The 26,799-nt window shown below is 39.2% G+C and overlaps 2 protein-coding genes and 1 pseudogene across 5 annotated transcripts; 1 reads left to right on the top strand and 2 right to left on the bottom strand.

Moving 5' to 3' along the window:
* Positions 1–499: 499 nt before the first annotated feature.
* LOC140826922 (uncharacterized) lies at positions 500–4,749 on the top strand. Its single transcript, XM_073189468.1, has 5 exons — positions 500–840; positions 2,054–2,990; positions 3,118–3,213; positions 3,973–4,109; positions 4,444–4,749. The coding sequence occupies exons 1-5, from the start codon at positions 614–616 to the stop codon at positions 4,601–4,603; spliced, it is 1,557 nt and encodes a 518-aa protein (XP_073045569.1). The 5' UTR covers positions 500–613; the 3' UTR covers positions 4,604–4,749.
* Positions 4,750–6,045: 1,296 nt separating this feature from the next.
* Positions 6,046–8,861, bottom strand: LOC140826920 (uncharacterized). 4 transcript variants are annotated; one of them, XM_073189463.1, is made up of 2 exons: positions 7,586–8,861; positions 6,046–7,408 (listed from the first exon to the last, which is right to left on the bottom strand). In XM_073189463.1, exon 2 carries the CDS (start codon positions 7,394–7,396, stop codon positions 6,308–6,310), a length of 1,089 nt encoding a protein of 362 aa, XP_073045564.1. In that variant the 5' UTR covers positions 7,397–7,408; positions 7,586–8,861; the 3' UTR covers positions 6,046–6,307. The 4 variants fall into 4 exon arrangements, with proteins under 4 accessions (XP_073045564.1, XP_073045567.1, XP_073045565.1 ...); XM_073189466.1 differs by having other exon boundaries at positions 8,193–8,861; XM_073189464.1 differs by having other exon boundaries at positions 6,046–7,714; positions 8,616–8,861.
* Positions 8,862–10,497: 1,636 nt separating this feature from the next.
* LOC140826871 (histone-binding protein MSI1-like) lies at positions 10,498–12,287 on the bottom strand (annotated as a pseudogene).
* Positions 12,288–26,799: the final 14,512 nt, after the last annotated feature.

Raw genomic sequence — 26,799 nt, 5'->3', positions numbered from 1 at the left:
TTTTATTATTATTTGAGCTCATCACTAAATCCATAGATACCATTGTATAAATTATAATAAAGATGTAACACAAATGTTTTATATTGTAGAATAGTTTGATTTATCATATTTTGGTTACTATGGAATATAGAAAAATCACAACAATTGCTCCCTCAAAAGATTATTTCATATTTGTGTCATACCATTTTGTTATTCGAAATCTACTTCTAAATAATATTTCTAAAAATTTCATAAAATTTTCGTAACAAGATTCCAATAATAAAACCAACGGTTCTTTACTTTACTCGAAACATGAATGAAAATAATATAATTCATAAATATTTCTTAAAAAGACTCATTCATCCCACTTCCAAATCACAAGATACAGTTATTACTATATATAATAAACATTAATAAGCCAATATATTTATGATTTGTTTTTTTTAAAAGAAATTACATTTATAATAAATACTAAACACAAATCACAAATAAAAAAGGAAAAATAGTTTCTTAAAAAAAATCTCAAACGCTTTCAATAGGAAGTCTCACCAGAAATCGCGGAAGCGCGTCTGGTTTGATACCAGTGTCCTTCCTCAGTCTATCCCCTCGCCGCCAAATTCTCCGATCAGGCCGCATGGCTGCCGCCAGCAGCTTTTCAAATCAATGCGCCATTCTCAATTCTCTGCTCCCTGTAATATTGATGGCACTAGTATTAGCCGCTGGATCAGCTGAAGCATCACTTCACGTCTATGATCGAGATCCATTCCGAGAAGTCGGTAATGCCTACCTACTCTCCGGCGGAAGCGAAGGGATCGCTGCGTCTCGCGTTTCAACTGGCCAGCGGGGTCGCTCTTACATCAGGTATATGTTTCCTCTCCCATATGTGTGTGCATGCGTGTAATCCACGAGACTGATGGTGGTTGCTTAGATCCATTTGAAAATTGTTTGCATTGTTGAGATGCGTTAGTTTTAGTGGGTTTTTTCTGTCATTGAAGAAAGGAAGCTCAAGGAATTTCCCATTAGTTTCTAATCAGCCACTACTTGATGCATACCCGTAAATTGTTCATACGTTCTCTAAACGCACGGAGTCAATGGAAACAGAATGCTTACTGTCATTAAGATGAGTTTATGTCTGGTTCTTGCTGGTCGAGGCCTAAAATTGGGAACTTGAGGAAAAGTTCTTTGTGTTCAAACTTTTGTAGAGGGAAATTCTTTTAGTGTTTGAATTTCATTGTGATTGAAAAGAGGTCACATGCTTCCCAGAGATGGTGGAATCTGAAACTGCCGTTTTTGCTAAATGACATTTCTTCAACCTCATGACTCTCGCTTACTTAATACCCGACTTTTTCTTAATGTGATCTACCTCGCGTGCTCTCAATTGATTTTGAGTGCTACCTGCTGGTAATGGATCCCAGAGTTTTGAATGACAGTTCAGTATCATGCTGTTCTTTTATGATGTCTCGATTTTGGATTCAGAAATAGATATCCTTTTTCCAATGTAACTAAAAGTTTAAAGATTGGATTGCTTTGTCCATACCATTTTGTCTGAAATGAATGGATTCATATCTTGAGAACATTCACCTTGAAGAGTTATGAAACAAAATTCAATTTTTTTGTCATCTTTTGTACGTGAATGTTGTTTATGGACCCACAAGCATCGTTCCGTTGGTTTTTGCTTTGTTCACGTGTTATTGATTGTTGAGGTATCTATGTATGGACATCCAAATAATTCTGAAACTTCAGTACTTAGTTTCTGTTTCCTTTTTCCTATTGTGAAAGGAAATTACAAAATTCCTCAATGCATGGCTCGGATATTTCTTTTTTTTTTTCTTTCTTTTGTCATTTGATATATGTCTCTCTGTGTGTTTGCGCTTGTGCGGCGACCTCAAAATACAGTTTCTTGGTTCATATACTTTGTAAAAGTGTATCCATCTCTATAGGATGTTCCTGTAGTTAAATAATTTGATTTTTTTGGTCTTCCAAAGCAAAAGCAAAGTTCCACAACCAGACTTTCTTACCAAATCTTCGTTTTGATATTTGTATGATTACATTCATTACTTTTAATCCGTTTTAGGTTTGAGAATATCACATTTTGGAGTGACACAACAGCTGACACGGGCACAAAAAGGGCATATGGTAATAAGTTGGTTCAAATAGTAATTTTTGAGGCAGCTGATCGTGATAAAATTGGTGGATCTGCTTACAGGGGGCAGAGATCTATTTGTTGCACCCCTGATCTTGCCAAACTGGAAGATTGTAAAGAGGGAGAAGTTATAAGGACACTGTCAGAAACTGACCATAATTGGCCAGTTGTTTTCAATGTTTATTTTAAAGAAAATTCATTATCTGCCCATGTGAAAAATAATAAGGAAATTAACATTAAAAAGACTGGTATGTACAACCTATTTTTTATTACATGCGATTCAAACCTGAAGCGAATGAGGGTGACTGGGAAGACGGTGTGGAAAAACCCTGATGGCTACTTACCTGGTCGGATGGCCCCCTTAATGAGCTTCTATGTATGTTTGGCTGTTGCATATGCAATCCTCAACATCATCTGGTTTTTCCAGTATGTGAAATACTGGAAAGATGTTTTAGTGCTGCAACATTGCATTACTTCTGTCGTCGCTCTTGGATTGCTGGAGATGACTTTTTGCTATCTTGACTATGCATATTTCAACAACACCGGCACAAGGCCTGTGGGGATCACAACCTGGGTTGTGACAATTGGAGCCATCAGAAGAACTATTTCCCGCCTTCTTATTCTTTCTGGTGCAATGGGCTATGGTGTTGTCCGGCCCACGCTTGGTGGTCTTACACCAAAGGTGCTTCTCCTTGGTATAACTTATTTCTTGGCATCGGAAATGCTTAATATTGCTGAGTATGTGGGTACAATAAATGACATAGCAGGACGAGCCAGAGTCTTTCTTGTCCTTCCTGTTGCTTTACTGGATGCTTTCTTAATTTTGTGGATATTCACTTCTCTTTCCAAAACACTAGATGAACTGCAGGTATCGTTACATTTAACACCTTCATTTTATGATCGAGTTGTGTATCCGCAACCCAGATCTTTGTTCTTTGTCATCTTCCCTACTATGCTGCATGTACCATGTTCTTACAACACTTCCATGTTTTTAGGCTAAAAGAAGTTCAATTAAATTGGAGATATACAGGAAATTTTCAAATGCTTTAGCAGTTGCAATTGTTTTGTCCGTTGTGTGGATCGGATATGAGGTATGTTCTTATTTCAACCTATTCTTTTCCAATCCACTCATAACTAAGTTTCAAATCTATGTACTTGTAGAAGAACAATTTTCATTGGCATTTTCAGAAACCTGGATATTGAATAAGAAGATCGAACAAAAAATGTTCTTGCAATCTCTAGCAAGGGTTATCCTCCCTCCAGACCTGCTGTCCTGGATGTGGAGAATATAATTAAGGAAAATTGGAGTAGGATGTAGAATTAAAATAAGAAAAAAATATATTTTATCTCCAACTTAAATCGAACATTAGGTTGTATTTTGTTTGCCTACAATCTTTCTTAGAAACATCCAATATTATCTCCGAAAAAAAATTGTCCACATTTTGTCATTTTCGACTTTTCACCACTTTGTTTTGGAGCGATTACATATATATTACTATCTATTAAGTGAGAGACCCTTAGCATTTGATGTGGATGGTGAAGTTTTTTCAGAATTCCATTAGTACTCTTATAACTTTGCCATTTCACTTTTTCTAATTCTCTCCTCAACCCTTTCTCTCTCTCATTTTCAATCAACCAACCAACTGATACAAATTATTTAATACTTAACGTTATATACATTTCTATATTTATGTTATTTTCCTTTCATTTAAATTAAATTAATTCTATATAATTTAAAATTATGATATAAAAATATTATTTTATATACATAAATATTATTCTCACGCGATGTGTATGCGTTGACACCTAGAATTGACCAGCTCCTTAACCTATGACTCTACTTCCTGCAGGTTTACTTCAAGGCAACAGACCCCTTCAACGAGAAGTGGGCTAGTGCCTGGATTATCACTGCTTTCTGGGATATTCTTGCATTTGCCTTGCTTTGTGTTATTTGTTTCCTCTGGGCTCCATCACAAAGCTCTCAGCGGTAATTTTTAAATATTTTATTAATGCATCCTTTTCCTTTTAGCTGGAAATATATAACGAGAGAAAGTGTATGACTCGCATTGCAAATTTATCTTTTACATCGGAGTTCTTGGAGTTTTTCGCTCTACTTACATGCAACATTCCTTTTGAATTCTAAGTTACACAGTTGATAAGGTTAGGCACTTAGGCTATTTCATATTTCATTTAGTGGAGAAAATAATAAGTTATTTAATTTCGGGTTCCTACAGTTATTGGACTTTCTCTGCGTCCCTTTCTACTTGTTATATCTGGTAAACAATGTGACTCATTACTCATATACACACGACTTCTACCAGTTACGCGTACTCGGGCAATAAGGAAGAAGGGAATGACGAAGAAGAAACTGAATCCCTTGTCAAAGAAACTCCTCATGGCAGTATCGGTTTAGTCAACCTAGACAGAAAAGATGGGGATTCTTCTGATGCAGAAGAAGAGCAAGAGGGTAAGAGGGAATGATAGCAACAAAGCCAGAGCATTTCAAAATATATGTGCATGTTTTTTAGGACTTCAGAAAGGCACCGTTCATACAAAATTCTTTCGGAAATGTAAAGAAAATTTTAAAATATATTATATATTAAACATGAGTGTACCAATTATGTTAATTCATTGCAAAAATCAGTGATTTTCTCGTGTATGCCACCTTCACCTTTTGATACCGAATGTCGTCCTGCAAAAACTAAAGGCACCAACACCCACGCTTAAAATTTTGCCAAAAAAAGGAAAGAGAAGGATCAATCGGTCAACCTTACTCATATTCACAATAATAAAAAGTCATACTCTTAGCATAAAAATTAATATTTTTTCATGGGTGATCCAAATAAGATATACGTCTCATAAATACGACCTGTGAGATTGTTTCACACAAGTTTTTACCTAAAAATTAATAACAAATCAATCTTCTATTTGGTTGCTTTCATCCTACATGTAGGAGCACTGTCCCGACCTGTGAGATTGTCTCACACAAGTTTTTACCTAAAAATTAATAACAAATCAATCTTCTATTTGGTTGATTCCATCCTACATGTAGGAGCACTATCCCATGATAGAATCATGGGCTCAAATTTAGTCCACACATACATGAGATCCACTAATTTTTTAAATCACATATGTGTATAAATCTTGTCCATCCAAACCATGTGAGGACGCTGCCTCCATATGTAACATCGAACCTACCCCTCTATTTGGTATCTCAGAATTTGAGTGGATATGGAATTGCAATCATCAATCTAATTAAATTTATTATTTAATAATATTGGATTTTTAGAACAATAATATTTTTCAAAAGGTGTGATTAAACTCAAAATTGATTAAATTTGTCGGGAATTGGAATGTCACATAAATTTGTAAAATAGAATTTGCGATTGATATTTAGCAAATAATATTAAATTATGTTTGAAACGTTTGTGTAAATGATCATTCTATTGAATATCTAAAACCTAGTATGTTTCATTTAATGAAGTATTTTCTGGAATTGGTGAAAAGTTGAATCGAATGCAAAACTTTTACAACGGGGAGTGCAGAAATCAGTACATATGTATTTTTTGGGAAAAGAATTGAAAATGAAGTGATAATATTTTAGAGATCTGAGGAAATAAGACAAATACAAACATTGACCATTTAGACAATTAAAAGAAAAAATATTTCCAGGGATCCTAAACAGACCCATGGGGTAAATAGTAGAAGTAAGAAAGACATTGCTGAAAAAAAAGGACGGACTTGAACAAGAAAATAAAACCATTCAGAGGTTCTCAATACTATGAGACACCAACAAAAATCTGTAAGCATCATCACAAGCCTGAAGGACAGAATTCTTGCATTCAATGAGATTGCTGTTTCTCTGATAACAGAGTTTAAAGATACATAAAATAAGATATGGACCAGTAAAATGACATCTTCCATTGGTGAATTCACATAAAAATGTCAATAGTAAGAAATACAACGCAATAAATGCGAATAGTACAATAAAAAATGAAATCAAACAAGTAATTATTTACCCCCCACATTCCTGAGCTATCCTATCATACAACCCCCAAAAGTATGGACGTCAATGAGAAGTGTGCAGGGAAATGTTAAAAGTACAGTCAAGCCCTTTTACTCTTGTAACAAGGCCATATGATATTTTAATTTTGCAATCCAAACTCTATGCAACAGCGTCACTACCTATCTCCGGTCTTCATTTGGCTCTCTACGGCTTCTCCTCCTCTCTGTACGCCTCACGATGAAGCCACTTTGATGACGCAGATGACCAGCCAGTGGCGTATCATTGTTTCCATCACCCTCATTGCCATCATTGTTATCACCATCTGGATCAAAGGAATCAAAACCGCCTCCAGTGCGTTCATGATTCATTCTCTGAACAACTCTACCTACTGTGCGGTTAGAGTCTCTTTCATCTCGCCTCACACCCCTATAAGGCCCACCATTATCTGGATAACCAAATGCCTGCAAGAGAAGAAACAGAGACATAAAATCCCGGTCAACTCCCACTTCAAAACCCCCATTCTGATCCGTGGCATCTGCATCAAAACCCTCATCATCTGAATCGGAACCATAGTGGTTTCCCTCAATCACATAATCACCAAAAAACACTGCCCCTGGCATAGATGACCTTATGGTGCTAATCACATCATCCCTTTCTCGCTCACGCTCCAGCCTACTCCACTTCTTTTCCAGAGCTGGATCGACTTCACGGGGCTTCGCAGAAGGGTGATCCTCCCTCATATGTTTCCTCAGCTCTTTGTACGTTCCAATAAACGAGCAGTTATCCTGCATGCAATTTCGTTTCTTGGAGTTGAAATATTCTCGTGCAGGCTCCACGACAGTCCAGCCCTTTACTTGACCCCTACACAGTGGGCATGCAAGCTCCATGGCATCAAAATTCTTGATAGACCTGCCAGATAGAGGAGCCAAATCTGGATCATCAAAAGAATCTTGAAGAGGACAGTTGTCAGTAGAAGCTACTTTCGAGTATGCGTTCTTGTACTGGTCGAGGCAGTTGGAATAGCGGAAGCTTGTCCCACACATGTAGGGATGGCAACCTTTGTCGTGGGAGGAACACAAGAGAAGAACAGCATTGTGAGGACACTCCATGCACACGGAACACCTCGCACCTTTCCAGTTCTTTGCAATGCTTTTGGAGCAATTCTTCTGATGAATTTCCTCCGTTTGATCATAATTTGGCATGGGGTATGGCTTTGGTCTGCACTGTCTTGAAGTGATTCCCCGTCTTCCCCTGGTGCCTTTTGCCATTTTCTAATTAATCTGAACAACAGCATTGAAAAGAATCGTTGTGTTTTTCAGGATAGTTTTATTGACGTAAGGTATTAGTCAAGTAACTCAACACTGAATACCACAAAGAGGAAATGGTTTGTAATTCTCTTTGATAATCTAATTTTGATTCAGTTTGCTTTCCAATTATTAATAAGGCAGTATGCAAACCTTATATTGTCCAAGATTGGACAAGTATTTGGTTTAGCTGAGGTTTTAAAGAAAAATATGCACCAGCACAAAGAATCAGAGTCATGTTTTCTTTTATGCATCTTCTAGTACGTCATCAAACCATTAGGACTAACCTAGTCAACAAATAGCTGTCTCAGAAAAAAATTAAAGAAAAGAACAAAAGAGGGCTAGGAGTAATGTAATGGTATGCTCAAGAGAGAGAAGTAGAAAAGTCAAAATATAAGTCGAGTTTCATATGTCCAAGATGAGATATAATTACAGAACCACGCGGCAAATCTTGAAGCTGTAGTTGTTCCAACTGAAAAGGATGTGGATGTTGAAAAATATAAAAAATCGATCACCATATGCGCAGACTCATTCAAACCAGAAGATCAAAGTAGGCATAGTGCCAACATCAGGCACATCAATCAAGCTAAACAAAACTGGAGCCAACAGTTAATATAGCATAAGCAATAAAAATACAGAACAGTAATATTTAGTATAGGCATCAAAATTTTACCTAAAATCATTACGCAAATAATACTCAACTGATAACCAGCGAATAAATATTCAAAATTGATCAAAAGCAAAGAAGACAAACACCCACTTTGCAGTTATAATGGAACCCAATCCGGATTATTGGCAGAGAACAAAAAATGCTCCCAAATACACAGATAAGTGCGCTACATAGTCATATACTTAACACTTGAAAGGTTGGGATAGCATGTTAAGAAGCCATCCAGAACACGAAACAACGTGCTACAAGCAAAGAATCACGCAAGGCAACAGATAAAAAAGTTTGATAAATTAGATATCAATGATACAAAAATCTCAACCCCGTGACCAAAATGAACCATCTTTTCAATTAAATATGGGCAAAATTGTAAAGCTGGATGGGAACCATTAAAAAAATCAAATCAATAATGGAAAGGGCACCTAACCACGTGCCTCCGAACAACTTCAATCATACATTACATCCAAGCTCCTCAGTAAAAATCAAATATATTATCCAAAAATGAGAACATCTTACCAAAGGGTTAGCTTGGATATGGAGAATCGGTGGATGAGAAATTTTAGATCGGGAAAAATTGGGCCTTAAATGGAAAATTATAGCGGAGAGATCGAAGGGAATTATAGCGCTTCCATTTCCCAAAATTTCCTGTAAAATTCAAAGAAATCGAAAAGAGAGAAGAATTTTATTGAGAAACAGAGGACAGCTAAAGAAAGGATTCGAAAGCGTGCCACATAAGGCTCTGTTTGGACGCACACTGGATCTAGGGGATGCTCGACATCTTATTTTAATCCAAAATTGAAAACTTATTCTATAAATATTTTAACCCAAACTTTTAATATTTTAAATTTAATAAATTAATTTATTATATGATTTTTTATATTTACAATAACCATTCTCTTAACATAAAAATAAATGAGTAGATTTTTTATGAGACGATCTCACGCATCTTTATCTGTGAGACGGGTCAATCCTACCGATATTCACAATAAACAGTAATACTTTTTTATGACTGACCCAGATAAGATATTTGTCTCACAAAGTACGACTTGTGAGACCGTCTCACACAAATTTTGTCAAAATAAATATACATTTTATATATGAATGATGAGTCTAATTAGAATTTGTTTGAGTAGAGAGCAAAGCCACCATTTGTTTCTACGCAACTTCTTTCACTGTATAGCTTTTACGCACTGTGGGAGAGAGAATACATCACGCGCCACATGTTTTGATACCTCTAGATCGTGGGCGTTACGCGGGAATTAAGCAAGTGGGATTCCATCGTGCGTATGCGTGAAGGGTGTTGTCCTAATTTAATTAACCTCGTTTTAATATTCACTAACCATGAACCAACGTATTTTTTTTAAACAATTAAGTTATAGATTATTATTAACAAATCATTTACTCTTTTAGAATTTACTTTATAATAACAAATTTTATTGGATAAAAAGAGGTAGTTTTGTCCGTCCATTGCTCTACACTTATTATAACAAATCATCAAGGAAGATATGTATATTGTCTCAACTTTAGATTTTTGAGACGTATATGAACATTTCTTTTTCGACGTTCAAACTCCTACATTTACTTATTAATGATATGACAACGGCTATAAATACCAACATTTAAAGTCTCTAAACACACAAACATAAAAAAAAAAATTACTAACCCAACCGGCTTTCGGCCACGGGTTAGGCAGACATAAATAAACAGATTTATGATAATTAGAATTCAATATCCATAAATCATCAAATTCTATAATTTTTTTGTTCAATCTCTTCCCTCTTCATCAATTATTTCAAGAGATTTGATCATCAATCTCCTGTATTTGAGTGCTTACAGAGGTTTTAAACCAACAGGAAAACATAATAATTACAAATCACTTCATAACTCGAATCAGTTATCTTCCACGTATTTGTTTATCATATTTTAGAAACGTTGTTTTTGAAAAAAATTTTGTAACACTGATAAATGAAAAATAAATATTCTCTACGATAGAAGAAAAAAGCTAATGTCTGCTAGTAGACCACTTAAAAGTATGGCTTTGACGGATTGTTTCACCCTGCCCGTGTGCCTGCACGGGACAATGAACGGCCCGGATCACTAATCCGGATCACTCCACATTAGTGATCCGGGCCCACCTCCCTGTAAAAAAATAAAAATAAAAAATTGACTCGAAAAAATCCGAGCCGTTGGATCGACCCTTGTGGGCACTGCCAACATGGATAGGGTCGAGTTAACCGCCTTTGGCCTTTAAACACAAAGGCTTTGCCTTGCTGTACGACTTGATCAGCCTAGGAGAGCACTAATTTTCTGCTTCTAATATCATGACAGAGTCTCGTTACAAGCTAAATATTACATAAAAGGCTAGGAAGAGAGGATAGATGAGATCGTACCTGCAGTTTAAGCAACTGGTGAGTTAATGTTCAAGAAATAATTACCTGCCCAGGTCCCAGATCATCAATCTCCTATCAAAACCAGAAGAAGCCAACACTCTCTCACTCTTAGGATTCCATCCGACCTGAGAAACCCCATCCCTGTTGAGAATACCAAATTTTCACAAATTCTATATGCAGCAACATTATCCTTCAGTAAAAAGAGAAGATCTGTATTACTCGTGGCAATCAAAGGTATGAAGGGCAGTTCGATCCGCTCATTGAAAGGGTTAAAGTCTAAAACAATTTACCTACAAATTTATACATAGAGAGAAACAAGCGTGCAAGACAAATAACCATAAAATCTAAACATTTGTATGAAACTAAAGACAGTTTGTTCTTAGTCTCTACTAGAAGTTCAAATGGGTTCAACTAGAAGTGGGACTAGTATGCTTTATCCTGAAAGAGTGACCTTAAAAGAATAGAACATATCATTTACTTCTCCACATAAAGAGCATCGAAATCACGAGATTTAATCTTGCTTTGATGAGCAACCACAGACTGCAAAGGCTGTCTGATTGACGGAGCACGGAGATCCCATACATGAAGACACTATCATTCCCAACAGAACCACACAAGTATTCATTCTTTGGGTGCCAAGCTACTTCTCTAACATAATGTCCCTGAACCTGCGGCAATTATGCATTTCAGGTAAAAATACTGAACATACCAGAGTAAAAGATCTTATATCATTAACATAACAGAGGTTATGGGGAAAAAATTATTCAGTTTTTACAATGTGATACAATTGATATATAACATGAATATTGCATCAATGGACTTGTCATTTGGAGTTGCATTTATGTCCCACAAGCATATTTGATTAGAACTACTCAATAAATGACCCTCCTTGATCTGGCTCCAAGATAAACCAAAAGGCCCCGTTGACCCCGGAGCCGCAGATGGCGGTTAAATGAACCACCATCTGATGTAAGCTTAACTGAATGTTTCCTATAATTGTATACATAAACTTCTGGTCTAACCGTCTTGGCGGCGATAATAAAAGGCTTCTGAGGCATATATCGAGCTCTGTTGACCTGTCTTTCATGTTTTATTTTCTGAACAATATTCACCTGCAAGAAAGAAAGATATGGCATTGTTATATGCACAATTTTCTACGCCTCCGGAACCTGAAAAATGAAAATATTAGCCCAAAAAGATTCATTTGGAGCACATTGAATGTCAAGAGATTAGTAAACAACATAAATTTATCCAAAGCTGCTTATAAAAATTTCAATTGGCCAAGCCCAGAAAAACAAAACTGAGACAAATCCACTTGAACTGTACGTATCAAGAACCAACAATATAATAGTAACATTCAGACGATACGCACAGAACACTAGTCTACGTACCTTCCTATTAGCACGTCCAGATCTCCAAAACTATATGCCTACATCGTAATTATACAGGCCATCAATCCCGGAATTCTCGAGGGGAAGCTGTACCTCGGCACGCATGAGATAATTGGGTCCATTCTCCGGTTCATAGGTCCCAAGAATCGTAGTCCGAACCAAATAATCATTTCCCGGTTGCTCTTTCCAGTCCGGCAGCCACTCCACGGTCAGAGACGCCATTCGAGCTCTCGTGAGATAACGATATCGTCGAGAAGCTGTGTGTGCTTCTTCCAAATCTCGTAGCGTTCGTTAATCTTCCGGTACTCTGTCTCCCTCCTCTTCTCTTCCTCGTCTTTCTCCGTTCCTCTGTTGCAAGAAGATTGCTTCTGTTTTTCAAGAAACGATGGAACTGCACAGAGAAGCATCCAAAACAAACGTTTCCATCCAAAAGCTTTAATTTTTAAGAGTACTCTAAATCAAAATGGTTATAAATTGGAAGTAAATCCGTCATGCATATGCATTAAAAAAATTTGTGACGGGATAAGCTATGAATAAAATTTTGTTATCATGGTAACGAGAGACAAGATATAAGAGACGGGTTAGTTCGATTATGGGTGTGTGGGCAGTGCCCACACCCAATATGAGTGGTTGAGATTCCACTTCATGGAGAAAAAAAAAATTAAAAAAAAAAATAAAATTGGGTCAGAAAAAATTTTGGCCCTTGGATGTATTCCTGCAGACACTGCCTGCAGGGGTAGGATGAAATAATCCTAAGAGACGATCATGACATATCTTGTCGTGCTATTCTCATTGGCAAATGAGTCGATCATACATCATTGTTATAGATCTTTCATTTTCTTTACATTACATCAATGTAGATCGTCACAAAAAAAAATGGCAGAATGTTTAATCAGTAGTGTGCAATTTCCATAAATTGTTGTGTGTGTGTGTTTTTTTTTTTTTTACTTTTTGCATTTAATTACTTTATGTTTCGTAATATATATTTTAATTACAATCTATTTAAAATTGTCAAAGTGTTTAAAATCTTTTAAGGAAGTCTACCACTTTTGTTTACAAAATAAATACAAGGAAAAGTGTTTTTGGAACAAAAGGGAAAGTGTTGTGAATAGTAGAGAATATAGAGAAGAGAGAATGATTTTTGTGTGTTTTATTCATCACTGAAGACCTCTATTTATAGAGTAGATTTACAGATTTGAATAGATAACAATATCAATAATCATCTATAATATCTTTTCTATAACACTCCCCCTTAGATGATTATCTACTCAGCAAATTACTTCTAAGAGATGTGGGAGTTCAAATGCTGCCTCGTTAAAACCTTGTCAGTAAAACCCAATGGGAAAACCTGAACGAAGGAAAAAGAGTACAACAATAGATACTCCCCCTGATCTCAATCATCTGATATCCTTCAACTGATACATTCCTATCTTGTGCACCAATTTCTTGAATGTTGAAGTAGGTAATGCCTTTGTAAATAAGTCAGCTACATTGTCGCTTGAGCGAATTTGATGGACGTCAATATCACCATTTTCTTGAAGCTCATGTGTATAGAAAAACTTTGGTGAAATATGCTTTGTTCTATCACCTTTGATGTAGCCTCCTTTTAACTGCGCAATGCAAGCAGTATTATCTTCGAATATTACTGTTGGGTCATCTTTGGCTGTTGGGAGTCCACATGATTCTTGAATATGTTGTGTCATAGATCTCAACCACACACACTCCCGACTTGCTTCATGCATTGCAATGATCTCAGAGTGATTTGAAGACGTCGCTGTTAAGGATTTCTTCACCGACTTCCATGATATAGCAGTGTCTCCTCGTGTAAACACATAACCTGTCTGGGATTTAGCTTTATGTGGATCAGAAAGATATCCTGCATCTGCATATCCGACTAAAGGAGACTTTGATTTTGTCGAATAAAATAATCCCATATCAATTGTACCCCGAAGGTAACGAAATATGTGTTTTACACCATTCCAATGTCTTCGGGTTGGACATGAGTTATATCTCGCTAAAAGATTAACAGAAAATGATATATCTGGGCGAGTACAATTTGCGAGATATGACAGTGCACCAATGGCACTTAGATATGGTACTTCTGGACCAACGATTTCTTCTCCATTTTCAGGTGGTCGAAAAGGATCTTTGTTAGCATCAAGTGATCGAACATACATGGGTGATGCTAATGGGTGTGCCTTGTCCATGTAAAAGCGCTTTAATATTTTTTCTGTATATGATGATTGATGAACAAATATTCCCTCTTGCAAATGTTCAATTTGCAATCCGAGACAAAATTTTGTCTTTCCTAAATCTTTCATCTCAAACTCATTTTTCAAATAATTGGCAGTTTTAGTAAGCTCTTCTGGAGTGCCAATAAGATTTAGATCATCAACATATACTGCCACAATTGCAAAACCCTCATCTGTTCTTTTTATAAAAGCGCATGGACAAATAGCATTATTTATGTATCCTTCTTTTAACAAATATTCACTAAGACGATTGTACCACATGCGACCAGATTGCTTTAATCCATATAAGGATTTATGCAGTTTTATTGATAACATAGCCTTGGGTGCTTCACCATTTTCTTTCGATAGTTGGAATCCTTCAGTCACTTTCATATATATATCACTATCAAGTGAACCATAAAGATAAGCAGTTACAACATCCATAAGTCGCATATCAAGAGTTTCTGATACTGCTAAACTGATTAGGAATCGAAAAGTAGTGGCATCCATCACAGGTGAATATGTTTCCTCATAGTCAATTCCAGGTCTCTGCGAGAAACCTTGGGCTACGAGTCGGGCCTTGTATCTTACAATTTCACCATTTTCGTTCCTCTTTCGTACAAAAACCCATCGGTATCCTACTGGGATTACATTTTCAGGTGTTCGTACTACAGGTCCAAACACTTTATGTTTTTCTAGTGAGTCTAATTCAGTTTGTATGGCCTTCTTCCATTTCGGCCAATCATCTCTTTGTTGACAATCCTTAACGGATTGTGGTTCTGGGCCTTCATCATGTATGATGTCAAGGGCGACATTTAGGGCAAAGACAGTGTCAACAATTGTGTTATTTCGATCCCACAATTTTCGAGATGATATATAATTTATTGAAATCTCATTATTTTCATGAGAATTTGATTCTTCAGGAATAATATTATCCAAGTTTGGTTCATTGATCTCTCTTACTATATCATCCAAGATTTCTTCTTCGGGAGCTTTTGAATTTTCTTTCTCTTGTACCTTTCTTTTTCGAGGTACAATATCCTTTGAACCAATTGGTCGACCACGCTTCTGGCGTATTTTAGATTCATTTGCAGGTTGAATAATAGCTGGTCCTATGGGGACATCAATTTTGACAGGGGTATTCTCTGCATGTATATGTGATTTTGTCACATTCTTTGTATTAACAAAAGCATCGGGCAATTGATTTGCAATTCTTTGTAGGTGAATGATTCTTTCAACTTCTTGCTCACATTGATTATTTCGAGGATCATAATGAGATAGTGTTTTCTCATTCCAACAAATCTTTTGTTGTTCTTCGGGACACAACTTTATTTCGCCTAGATTTGGAAATTCCAATTCATCGAAGTGGCAATCTGCAAATCTCGCAGTAAACAAGTTTCCTGTTAAAGGTTCCAAAAATCTAATAATAGATGGTGAATCATATCCCACATAAATCCCAAGTCTACGTTGTGGGCCCATTTTGGTTCGCTGTGTAGGTGGAAGGGGGACTTGTACTGCACAACCAAATACTCGAAGGTGAGAAACATCAGGCTCTCGACCATAAGCAAGTTGTAAGGGTGAGTATTGGTGATAATTAGTTGGCCTTATACGAATCAATGATGCAGCATGTAATATGGCATGTCCCCACACAGATGATGGAAGTTTGGTTCTCATCAATAATGGTCTAGCAATTAATTGCAAACGTTTAATGAATGACTCTGCTAAGCCATTTTGTGTATGGACATGAGCAACCGAATGCTCAACTGAAATCCCTATTGACATACAATAGTCATTAAATGTCTGCGATTTAAATTCAGCAGCATTATCAAGACGAATTGTCTTGATTGAGTGATCTGGGAATTGAGCTCGTAATTTAATAATTTGCGCAAGTAATCTAGCAAAAGCTATATTTCGAGTTGAAAGCAAACTAACATGTGACCATCTAGTAGACGCATCAATCAATACCATGAAGTATCGAAATGGTTCACATGGTGGGTGTATAGGCCCACAAATATCCCCATGAATTCTCTCCAAGAAGGTTGGGATTTCAACATCAATCTTTGTAGGAGAAGGTCTTATAATTAGTTTGCCTTGTGAACAAGCTACACATGGATAATCATTGTGTAAAAGAATCTTCTGGTTCTTTAGAGGGTGTCCATGTGAGTTAATTATTATTCTGCGCATCATTGTTGTCCCAGGGTGACCAAGTCGATCATGCCATAATTTGAAGCTCTGTTGGTCAACAAACTTCTGGTTTGTGACAATGTTTGCTTCGACTGTTTTTATTGTTGTAAAATACATTCCAGAAGGGAGTGCACATAATTTTTCTTTTATCTGCTTCTGGCCAGATATAATAGATGTTATGCAAAGGTATTCGAAATTATTTTCATTTAATGTTTCAATATGGTATCCATTTCGGCGGATGTCTTTAAAGCTAAGCAAATTTCTACTGGATTTGCTTGCATATAAGGCATTTTCAATATATAGGCTTGTATTATTTGGTAAAATAATTTTTGCCTTTCCATAACCTTCAATAATTTTTGATGCACCCGATATTGTTGTAACATTATTTTCAGCTAATGTTAACTCCAAAAAATACCTTTTATTTTGAAGAATGGTATGTGTTGTACCACTATCCACTAAGCATTCATCCTGACATCTCATCGTTAATCTAAAATAAAAATATAATTCAATAAGCTAAATTAAATAATGCGTAAAGCTTTCAAATTAAATATTTTATTGAATAATGAAAACATTTATTGAATAACAAAATAAACCTCCATGACAAATCCTAAACATGAACTGAACATCAAAATAAAAACGAGACCACGATAACCTAATAAACAATAGAAATTCAAAGTAGGAACAAGACCAATGAAAGTAATTACTCATTATTTTCTAACACACCACCACCAATCAAATTATCTATATTTCCATCTGGATTAGCAAAGAAATCAGAGACGTCCAAGTGAGTTATATCAATTGGATCATCATTGTCCACAAAATTTATCTCCATTTTTCCATTTTCCTTGATTGATTTTTGGTATAGATCCACAAGATGTTTTGCCGTACGACAGGTACGAGACCAATGCCCTTCCATTCCACATCTATAGCATTTTTCTTCATATACTTTGGAACTCTTCTCCTTTGCTTCTTCATTATTGGAATTCCACTGCTGGTGGCTTGTTTTATGTTTCTTTCCATTTTGTTGCTGATAGTATCTTCTTTGGCCACGCCCACTGTAAGGCCCAAGAATTTGATTCACGTAACCTGACTGCATGCAATCTAGGATTTTATTTTTATTTGTGTGTTTAATTATTTGTATGCATTTTATGCATAATTCATGCATGATAGTATTTAATTCATGAAATTTTAAATGTTCATGCATTAGGGTTTCTAGATGCATTTCACGTTCGATCGAGGAACGAATACCGGAGAATTTTCGGGAAAATAATTATTTTTATTAATTAATATAAGGTGTTTTAAGGGTATTTTTCAAATATGAGATTTTATTGAGTATTTTTACACGCTTGATTTTATTTTTTAACGGTACGAAAATTTTATCGAATCGGGAAACTTTTTGTGGGTTCGGCTAATATTTTCAAAGTATTTCAAACACGAAATATTTTTCGGGAGTGTGTTTGGATTCTTGGGCCTAGTTTTAAGCTTATCGGGCTTATATATATATATATATATATATATTTAAACTTTTATATACCAATTAATAAAACCCACTTACTTAATCTTTATTTATATATCTATATAATTAACGTATATATATATACTTTTATATACCAATTAATAAAACCCATTTACTTAATCTTTATTTATATCTATATAATTAGCGCCTAAGTAATTCCCTAAACTCCCCACTAACCTAACCACTCTTCCACAGCCGCCCACCCCCTCCACTCACATTCATCCTCCTGATTTGCTGCTACAACAATTCGGTGAAGCATTTTCTCTTGAAGCAAAGATTTTCTTCATTTGGTTGTTGGCTCCTCGATCGTTTTTTTTCCTTAAGCAAACATCAGGCACGTTTTGTTCCATTATTTCTGCATCACGCATGTTAAATATTACTGATATGTGTTTTAGTTTAATAAGGGATGCTCGATCCAGTGTACATCATGGTAGTTCGTTCGGTTGTTTATTTTTCTGCTCATGTCGTGTATTCTATTATTGTTTAACCACTCACGGTTTGACGATTTGTGCAAGGGGTCGCTGGTACGAGATGTTAAGGGTCTGATATGGGTGTCACTTAGAGTTTTTGGGAGCATTACAGATCGGGGTCGCTGGAAGTGGCTACATCGAGAGTTTGGGACGTTGCTCGTTGGGGCTGTGGCTCGCTTGGGTGGGAACGATCGGTGCAGTGGCTGAACCGGGGCTTGGACCAGACCCCGGTGGGTCTGAGTCACGACTCAGGGAAGCCCAACCACCGCTGGAACCACCTGAAGCGCCAGCCGCACACCATCGAGAGGAAAGCTCGGGTAGGGTCTTGGCAAGTGCTAGCTAGCGGTTCTGTTAGTGTAGGCTGCATGGGGCTGGGTCCTTGGTTCTGATAGGTGCCTTGGGGTCTGGCCTAGGTCCTTGATGGCTTGGTTCATGGCTGGTGCGTTGGGTTGAGGGTAGAAGCGTGAGTTTTGGAAAGGGGAGTACATGAGGTTGTATAAGGGGGAAAGGCCGAGAGCTTTGTTCTTATGCTGGAATAGGGGCCGAACGTTTTTGAGGTTAATATTATAGTATTGGGAGCTTCTTAGTGTTTTTAAGTTTTGACAAAATGTTGAGAAAAAATCGGTTAAGTTTCGAGTCGATTCGAGTTAAAACCGGGACCCCGGTCCAAGTTTTAAAACGAATCGATTAAGTTTTGAAATGAGCTCGAGTTTATGCCTAAGAAATGCTTATAAAAAAATGTTTTGGGACATTTTAAGGAGTTTGGTAAGCTTCGGGTCAATTTTAGAGGTCCAGGGTTGAAACGATAATTTTCGGGTTCTAGGGGCAAAATGGTCATTTCGCATCCGGGTGAGATTTTGGTTCTGGCAGCACCCTGAGCACAAATATATGATATTTTAAATGTTTATGCATCATTTTTTTACGATTTTTACGCAATATTGATTAATACGTTGCATGCTTGGTTTAAAGGAAACGTTACGTATATGCATGTTTTTATTAAGTGATGAAAATGATGATATTTTTGAAGGATGTGATTTGGTTGTGACTGACGATGTATATGTATACGATAACATGAGATATGATGAGCTGAGGCCCGGGCTCAGTGGGCAGGTAATGCTGTCGCTGATGTCCCCTGCCGCCGGGTACCACGGTTTTTATAGATGGATCCATCGATAGAGCTGATACGATAGAGCTGATACGAAAGTCACAACTAATGAACTGAATTCAATAAAAATAAAATGTTTGAGTTCACGATGACACGATGAGCTTTTTGACATGTATATGATGATACAACATGACATGATTTCATACGACACGTTTACGTTACGCTTTTAAGTTCATGAAAGTTATGTTGAGTATGATATTTTTCACTGCTGTGTGCTACGTATATGTACTTGTTATTACTGGTGCAGGCGTGTTGAGTCTTTAGACTCACTAGGCGTGTGTGATGCAGGTGAGTTTGATGTTGAGGAGACTGGAGGTGCTGGACTCTGAGTCAGCGGACCTGGTGGGCGACACGACCCGAGGACCTATGGTTTTTCCGCACATTATGGTTTTATGTTTTGGAGAGGATACGACGATTTTATCTGCTGTTTATATTTTTCTGTTGGATGTAGGATTTTACTCACTTCTTTTACCACGTATATTTTATTGGTAATTAATTATGATAACTTTTAAATGTTACTTTAAAAAAAAAAAAAAATATTTCCGCACTTTTTAAAACGAGTAGACGTTACAGTTGGTATCAGAGCCAGGTTCCTGTATAGGGTTGTGCCGCCGCCAGCTTCTGCCGCTCAGTCTTCAAAGCCTCAAGTCTGTAAGCTTTTACGATATAAATGTTTTAATTGATTTATTGTATCACCTGCATGATTTCATGATTTACGCATTATGATGATTTACTTCTTATGTTTAACTGTTGTTACAATGTAATGTCGTCCACTAATTTCAAAACTAGATTAATTGCATGATGGGTTACGTTTTAATTGGACTGTATTCAGATATGCCTCCCAGACGTGGGCCCAGGATGGTTAGAGTGGATGATATCCCTGAGGGTGGTAGAGGGCCTCCACCACCACCGCCAGGGGACCCAGCTACCCGAGTTCTTGAGGGTATGGCTAGATTGTTGGAGCAGGTCCAGCACGCTCCTAGACAGCAGACTGATATCTTTGAGCAGTTCCGTAGGCTCAACCCGAAGGAGTTCGGAGGTACCACTGATCCATTCGTTGCAGAGGGATGGATTAGATCACTGGAGCTACATTTTGATTATCTCCAGATGAGAGATGGCGACCGGGCTAGGTGTGCCATTTATATGCTGAGGGATGATGCATCCCTGTGGTGGGAGGGAGGCGCACCTGCTGTGGATGTGGCTACTCTCACGTGGGCCAAATTTCGGGAGATGTTCTTCGGGAAATATTTCCCAGCTGACGTCAGGGGCCGCCTGACGAGAGAGTTCATGGGCCTCCGACAGGGGGATTTATCAGTGGCGGATTTCATCCGCAAGTTTGACAGGGGCTGCCACTTTGTGCCCATGATAGCAGGGGATGCCGCCCAGAAGCTGAGGCATTTTCTTGATGGACTGAGACCCACTCTCCGTCGGGACGTCATGTTGATGAGGCCGGCGAGTTATGATGAGGCCACTGCCTGCGCTTTTCAGGCAGAGCAGGCATTGCGAGACATTGACTACGAGATGCACCGAAAGAGGCAGCAATCACAGTCCAGTTCTCAGCCACAGAAGAGGCAGTTTTCGGGGCCGCCGAGGCAGCAGGGGCAGCAGAGGCCCCAGGGACAGGGTAGGAGGCCGCAGCAGCAGCAGCAACAGCAGAGACCTCCTCAGGCGCCAGGGGCGCCTCAGCCAGTTGATGGACAGCCGTGCCCTCAGTGCAATAGGTTCCATTTCGGCGAGTGTCGGTGGGGAACATTCAAGTGCTTTATTTGCGGACAGGAGGGCCATAAGGCGGCGGATTGCCCTAGGAACAAGGGCCCTACTACTGGCCGGGCTTATGTGATGCACGCCGAGGAGGCGGAGGCAGCACCAGACTCGACACTGATTACTGGTAACCATTTTGTTTAAGGTTTTAATTTTTACATGATTGCTTGGGTTTAATGCTTGCTTGATGATTTACTTATTGGGATTGATAACCTAGAAGGAATTAGGATGCATGCTCTACCTAATTGGAATTAAGAATTTAATTGTTTGATCTGAGAATTTTAGGGACCCAATTGTATCAACTGATAAGCTAAGGACCAAAATATAATTTTCGAAACTTTAAGGGGTTAATCTGCAATTTTTGAACCTTTCTGGTGTTGAATTTCGAAATTTTGGGAACAACAATTGGGTTAATTCAGTGATTTTGCGAGGATTTTGGGTTAATTGCCGATAAGAAGTTCCTTAAGTTCAACTCTATCAGATTTGATGGTATGTTTTGTCGCAGGGAGGATATGTATTGCAGGTGTAGCCACGCATGCATTGCTAGATTCAGGGGCTACGCATTCGTTTATATCCGAATCTTTCGTGAAGCGACTGGAAATCATACCAGAAGCGATGGATTTGGGTTTCAGAGTGTCGATTCCATCCGGGGATCAGATGTTCACTTCCCGGATAGTGAGAGGATTGGAGCTCAGATTGCAGCAAAAGGCAGTACAGGCAGATCTGATAGTACTACCGCTGCCAGAATTTGATATCATCTTGGGCATGGACTGGCTCTCTTCTCACGGAGCAGTCATAGATTTCCGCCAGAGGTCAGTGTCTGTTCGACCTCCCAGTGGGAAACCATTTGTCTTTGAGGCAGCTAGACATCAGCAGTTCCCGCACGTCATTTCCTGCATGTGTGCGAGGAAGCTTATTAAGAGAGGCTGTCAGGCATTCTTAGCTAGCGTTGTATCAGTGTCGGTGACAGTCAGTCAGAGGCTGGAGGATGTAGATGTGGTCAGCGAGTTCTCCAGTGTATTCCCTGATGATGTTTCAGGAATTCCACCAGACAGGGAGGTAGAATTCTCTATTGAGCTCATGCCAGAGACAGTGCCGATATCTAAGGCGCCCTACAGATTAGCACCTGCAGAGATGAAGGAGCTCAAAGATCAGATTCAGGATCTTCTGGATAAGGGTTTCATCCGCCCTAGTTTTTCCCCATGGGGCGCGCCAGTGCTATTTGTTAAGAAGAAGGATGGCAGCATGCGACTGTGCATTGACTACAGAGAGCTGAATAGAGTCACAGTGAAGAATAAGTATCCATTACCTAGGATCGAAGACTTGTTTGATCAGCTTCATGGAGCCTCCGTGTTCTCCAAGATAGACCTTCGATCCGGATACCATCAGCTGAAGGTGAGAGAGTCAGATGTGCAAAAGACAGCCTTCCGGACGCGTTATGGGCACTATGAGTTCTTGGTGATGCCCTTCGGTTTGACGAACGCACCAGCGATCTTCATGGATCTCATGAATCGCGTATTCCAGCCATTCTTGGATCAGTTCGTCATAGTCTTCATTGACGATATCTTGATCTACTCGCAGAGCAGGGAGGAGCACAGTCGGCATCTGAGGATAGTATTGCAGACCCTACAGGATAGACGACTGTATGCCAAGTTCAGCAAGTGTGAGTTCTGGCTAGACAGGGTGGCATTCTTGGGCCACATTGTATCTCAGCATGGCATAGAGGTCGACCCCAGCAAGGTAGAGGCAGTCAGAGATTGGCCAGTTCCAAAGAGCGTGACAGAGATCCGCAGTTTCTTGGGATTGGCAGGTTATTACAAGAAGTTCATCCAGGGCTTCTCTTCTATTGCGGTACCTATGACCGCTTTGACAAAGAAGAACGCCAAGTTTATATGGGGATCTGAGTGTCAGGAGAGTTTTGACAGACTGAAGCAGGCCCTGACCACAGCGCCAGTGCTAGCGATGCCATCGGGGCAGGGAGAGTTTGTAGTTTATACAGATGCATCTAAGCTTGGGTTGGGCGCAGTTCTGATGCAGCAGGACAGAGTGATAGCTTATGCGTCCAGACAGCTGAAGGTTCATGAGAAGAATTATCCGACTCATGACCTTGAGCTAGCAGCAGTGGTATTTGCCCTGAAGATCTGGAGACACTATCTGTATGGGGAGAAGTGCAGGATTTTCACAGATCATAAAAGTCTGAAGTACTTCTTCACACAGAAGGAATTGAATATGCGACAGAGGAGGTGGCTTGAGCTGGTGAAGGATTATGATTGTGACATTAGCTACCATCCGGGTAAGGCTAATGTAGTTGCAGATGCTCTGAGCCGGAAGCACGCACTGATAGCCCATCTGTCAGTACAGAGACCGTTGCAGGCTGAGATTCAGAGATTTGAGCTTGCAGTGTATGCCAGGGGCGAGGCCCCAAATCTTGCTACTCTGACAGTACAGCCGACTCTGAGAGACAGAATTCGAGCAGGACAGACTTCCGATGAGCAGCTACAGAAGTGGAGACAGAGGGACGAGACTAAGGGCCAGAGACTGTACGCAGTTGTGGACGGCATAGTCAGATATAGGGACCGTCTATGGGTTCCTGACAGTGATTCCCTTCGAGCAGATATCCTGAGTGAGGCCCACAGCACCCCGTACTCCATCCATCCAGGGAGTACGAAGATGTATAAGGATTTGCAGACTCTATATTGGTGGCCGGGCATGAAGAGAGATATTCTGCGGTTTGTCTCCGAGTGCTTGACATGTCAGCAGGTCAAGGCAGAGCATCAGAGACCTGCAGGGAAGCTGAGACCACTCCCTATTCCCGAGTGGAAGTGGGAGAATATTACTATGGATTTCGTGACAGGGCTTCCGAGGACTACTGGAGGATACAATGCCATTTGGGTGATTGTTGATCGGCTCACTAAGTCAGCTCATTTCTTACCGATCAGGAAGACATTCACCATGACTCAGTATGCAGAGCTGTACATCAGAGAGGTAGTCAGACTGCATGGGATACCAGTGTCCATCGTGTCAGACAGGGATCCGAGATTTACGTCTGCATTTTGGAAGAGTCTTCACCAGGCTTTGGGTACGAAGCTACAGTTCAGTACCGCTTTTCATCCTCAGACGGACGGTCAGTCAGAGAGGGTGATTCAGATTCTGGAGGACCTACTCCGAGCTTGCATGATCGACTTCCAGGGCAGCTGGGAGCCGAAATTACCTCTTGTGGAGTTCACTTACAACAACAGTTATCAGGCATCGATAGGTATGGCTCCATACGAGGCACTTTACGGGAGGAAGTGTAGGTCGCCAGTTTATTGGGATGAGGTAGGTGAGCGAGCAGAGTTCGGTCCGGATATTGTCAGACAGACAGCAGATCTAGTGGCCAGGATTAGAGACAGGATGAGGACTGCACAGAGCCGTCAGAAAAGTTATGCTGATCAGAGACGACGGGATCTTGAGTTCGCAGTAGGAGATCATGTTTTTGTGAAGGTCGCACCTATGAAGGGTGTGATGAGGTTCGGGAAGAAGGGCAAGCTCAGCCCTAGATTCATCGGACCATTTGAGATCCTAGAGAGAGTTGGGACACTCGCATACAGAGTTGCATTACCGCCGAATCTGGCGGGAGTTCATAACGTGTTCCACGTCTCCATGCTGCGAAAGTACATGTCGAATCCTTCACATGTGCTTAATTATGAGCCACTTCAGCTGACACCGCACTTATCATTTGAGGAGAGACCTACGCAGATTCTGGACAGACAGGAAAAGAGACTCCGGAATAAGGTGATCCAGATGGTCAAAGTCAAGTGGCTGAATCACTCCGAGGAGGAGGCCACGTGGGAGACAGAGACCGAGATGAGGAGTCGCTACCCGGAGTTATTTGGTACGTTCTAATTTCGAGGACGAAATTTTGTTAAGGGGGGGAGAGTTGTAAGGCCCAAGAATTTGATTCACGTAACCTGACTGCATGCAATCTAGGATTTTATTTTTATTTGTGTGTTTAATTATTTGTATGCATTTTATGCATAATTCATGCATGATAGTATTTAATTCATGAAATTTTAAATGTTCATGCATTAGGGTTTCTAGATGCATTTCACGTTCGATCGAGGAACGAATACCGGAGAATTTTCGGGAAAATAATTATTTTTATTAATTAATATAAGGTGTTTTAAGGGTATTTTTCAAATATGAGATTTTATTGAGTATTTTTACACGCTTGATTTTATTTTTTAACGGTACGAAAATTTTATCGAATCGGGAAACTTTTTGTGGGTTCGGCTAATATTTTCAAAGTATTTCAAACACGAAATATTTTTCGGGAGTGTGTTTGGATTCTTGGGCCTAGTTTTAAGCTTATCGGGCTTATATATATATATATATATATTTAAACTTTTATATACCAATTAATAAAACCCACTTACTTAATCTTTATTTATATATCTATATAATTAACGTATATATATATATACTTTTATATACCAATTAATAAAACCCATTTACTTAATCTTTATTTATATCTATATAATTAGCGCCTAAGTAATTCCCTAAACTCCCCACTAACCTAACCACTCTTCCACAGCCGCCCACCCCCTCCACTCACATTCATCCTCCTGATTTGCTGCTACAACAATTCGGTGAAGCATTTTCTCTTGAAGCAAAGATTTTCTTCATTTGGTTGTTGGCTCCTCGATCGTTTTTTTTCCTTAAGCAAACATCAGGCACGTTTTGTTCCATTATTTCTGCATCACGCATGTTAAATATTACTGATATGTGTTTTAGTTTAATAAGGGATGCTCGATCCAGTGTACATCATGGTAGTTCGTTCGGTTGTTTATTTTTCTGCTCATGTCGTGTATTCTATTATTGTTTAACCACTCACGGTTTGACGATTTGTGCAAGGGGTCGCTGGTACGAGATGTTAAGGGTCTGATATGGGTGTCACTTAGAGTTTTTGGGAGCATTACAGATCGGGGTCGCTGGAAGTGGCTACATCGAGAGTTTGGGACGTTGCTCGTTGGGGCTGTGGCTCGCTTGGGTGGGAACGATCGGTGCAGTGGCTGAACCGGGGCTTGGACCAGACCCCGGTGGGTCTGAGTCACGACTCAGGGAAGCCCAACCACCGCTGGAACCACCTGAAGCGCCAGCCGCACACCATCGAGAGGAAAGCTCGGGTAGGGTCTTGGCAAGTGCTAGCTAGCGGTTCTGTTAGTGTAGGCTGCATGGGGCTGGGTCCTTGGTTCTGATAGGTGCCTTGGGGTCTGGCCTAGGTCCTTGATGGCTTGGTTCATGGCTGGTGCGTTGGGTTGAGGGTAGAAGCGTGAGTTTTGGAAAGGGGAGTACATGAGGTTGTATAAGGGGGAAAGGCCGAGAGCTTTGTTCTTATGCTGGAATAGGGGCCGAACGTTTTTGAGGTTAATATTATAGTATTGGGAGCTTCTTAGTGTTTTTAAGTTTTGACAAAATGTTGAGAAAAAATCGGTTAAGTTTCGAGTCGATTCGAGTTAAAACCGGGACCCCGGTCCAAGTTTTAAAACGAATCGATTAAGTTTTGAAATGAGCTCGAGTTTATGCCTAAGAAATGCTTATAAAAAAATGTTT

This window comes from Primulina eburnea, chromosome 3, assembly GCF_022965805.1.
Source record: "Primulina eburnea isolate SZY01 chromosome 3, ASM2296580v1, whole genome shotgun sequence".
Classification (NCBI taxonomy): Eukaryota; Viridiplantae; Streptophyta; class Magnoliopsida; order Lamiales; family Gesneriaceae; genus Primulina; species Primulina eburnea.
Note: the sequence above shows the minus strand (reverse complement) of the source record. Positions and strands in the feature narration are given on the sequence as shown.

Bases quoted from the DNA above. Each gene is read 5' to 3' on its own strand.
- LOC140826922 (XM_073189468.1), top strand. From the start codon at position 614: ATGGCTGCCGCCAGCAGCTTTTCAAATCAATGCGCCATTCTCAATTCT. The intron at 2,991-3,117 runs GTATCGTTACAT...CCATGTTTTTAG, and splicing joins AAACACTAGATGAACTGCAG to GCTAAAAGAAGTTCAATTAA. The intron at 4,110-4,443 runs GTAATTTTTAAA...GACTTCTACCAG, and splicing joins CCATCACAAAGCTCTCAGCG to TTACGCGTACTCGGGCAATA.
- LOC140826920 (XM_073189463.1), bottom strand. From the start codon at position 7,396: ATGGCAAAAGGCACCAGGGGAAGACGGGGAATCACTTCAAGACAGTGC.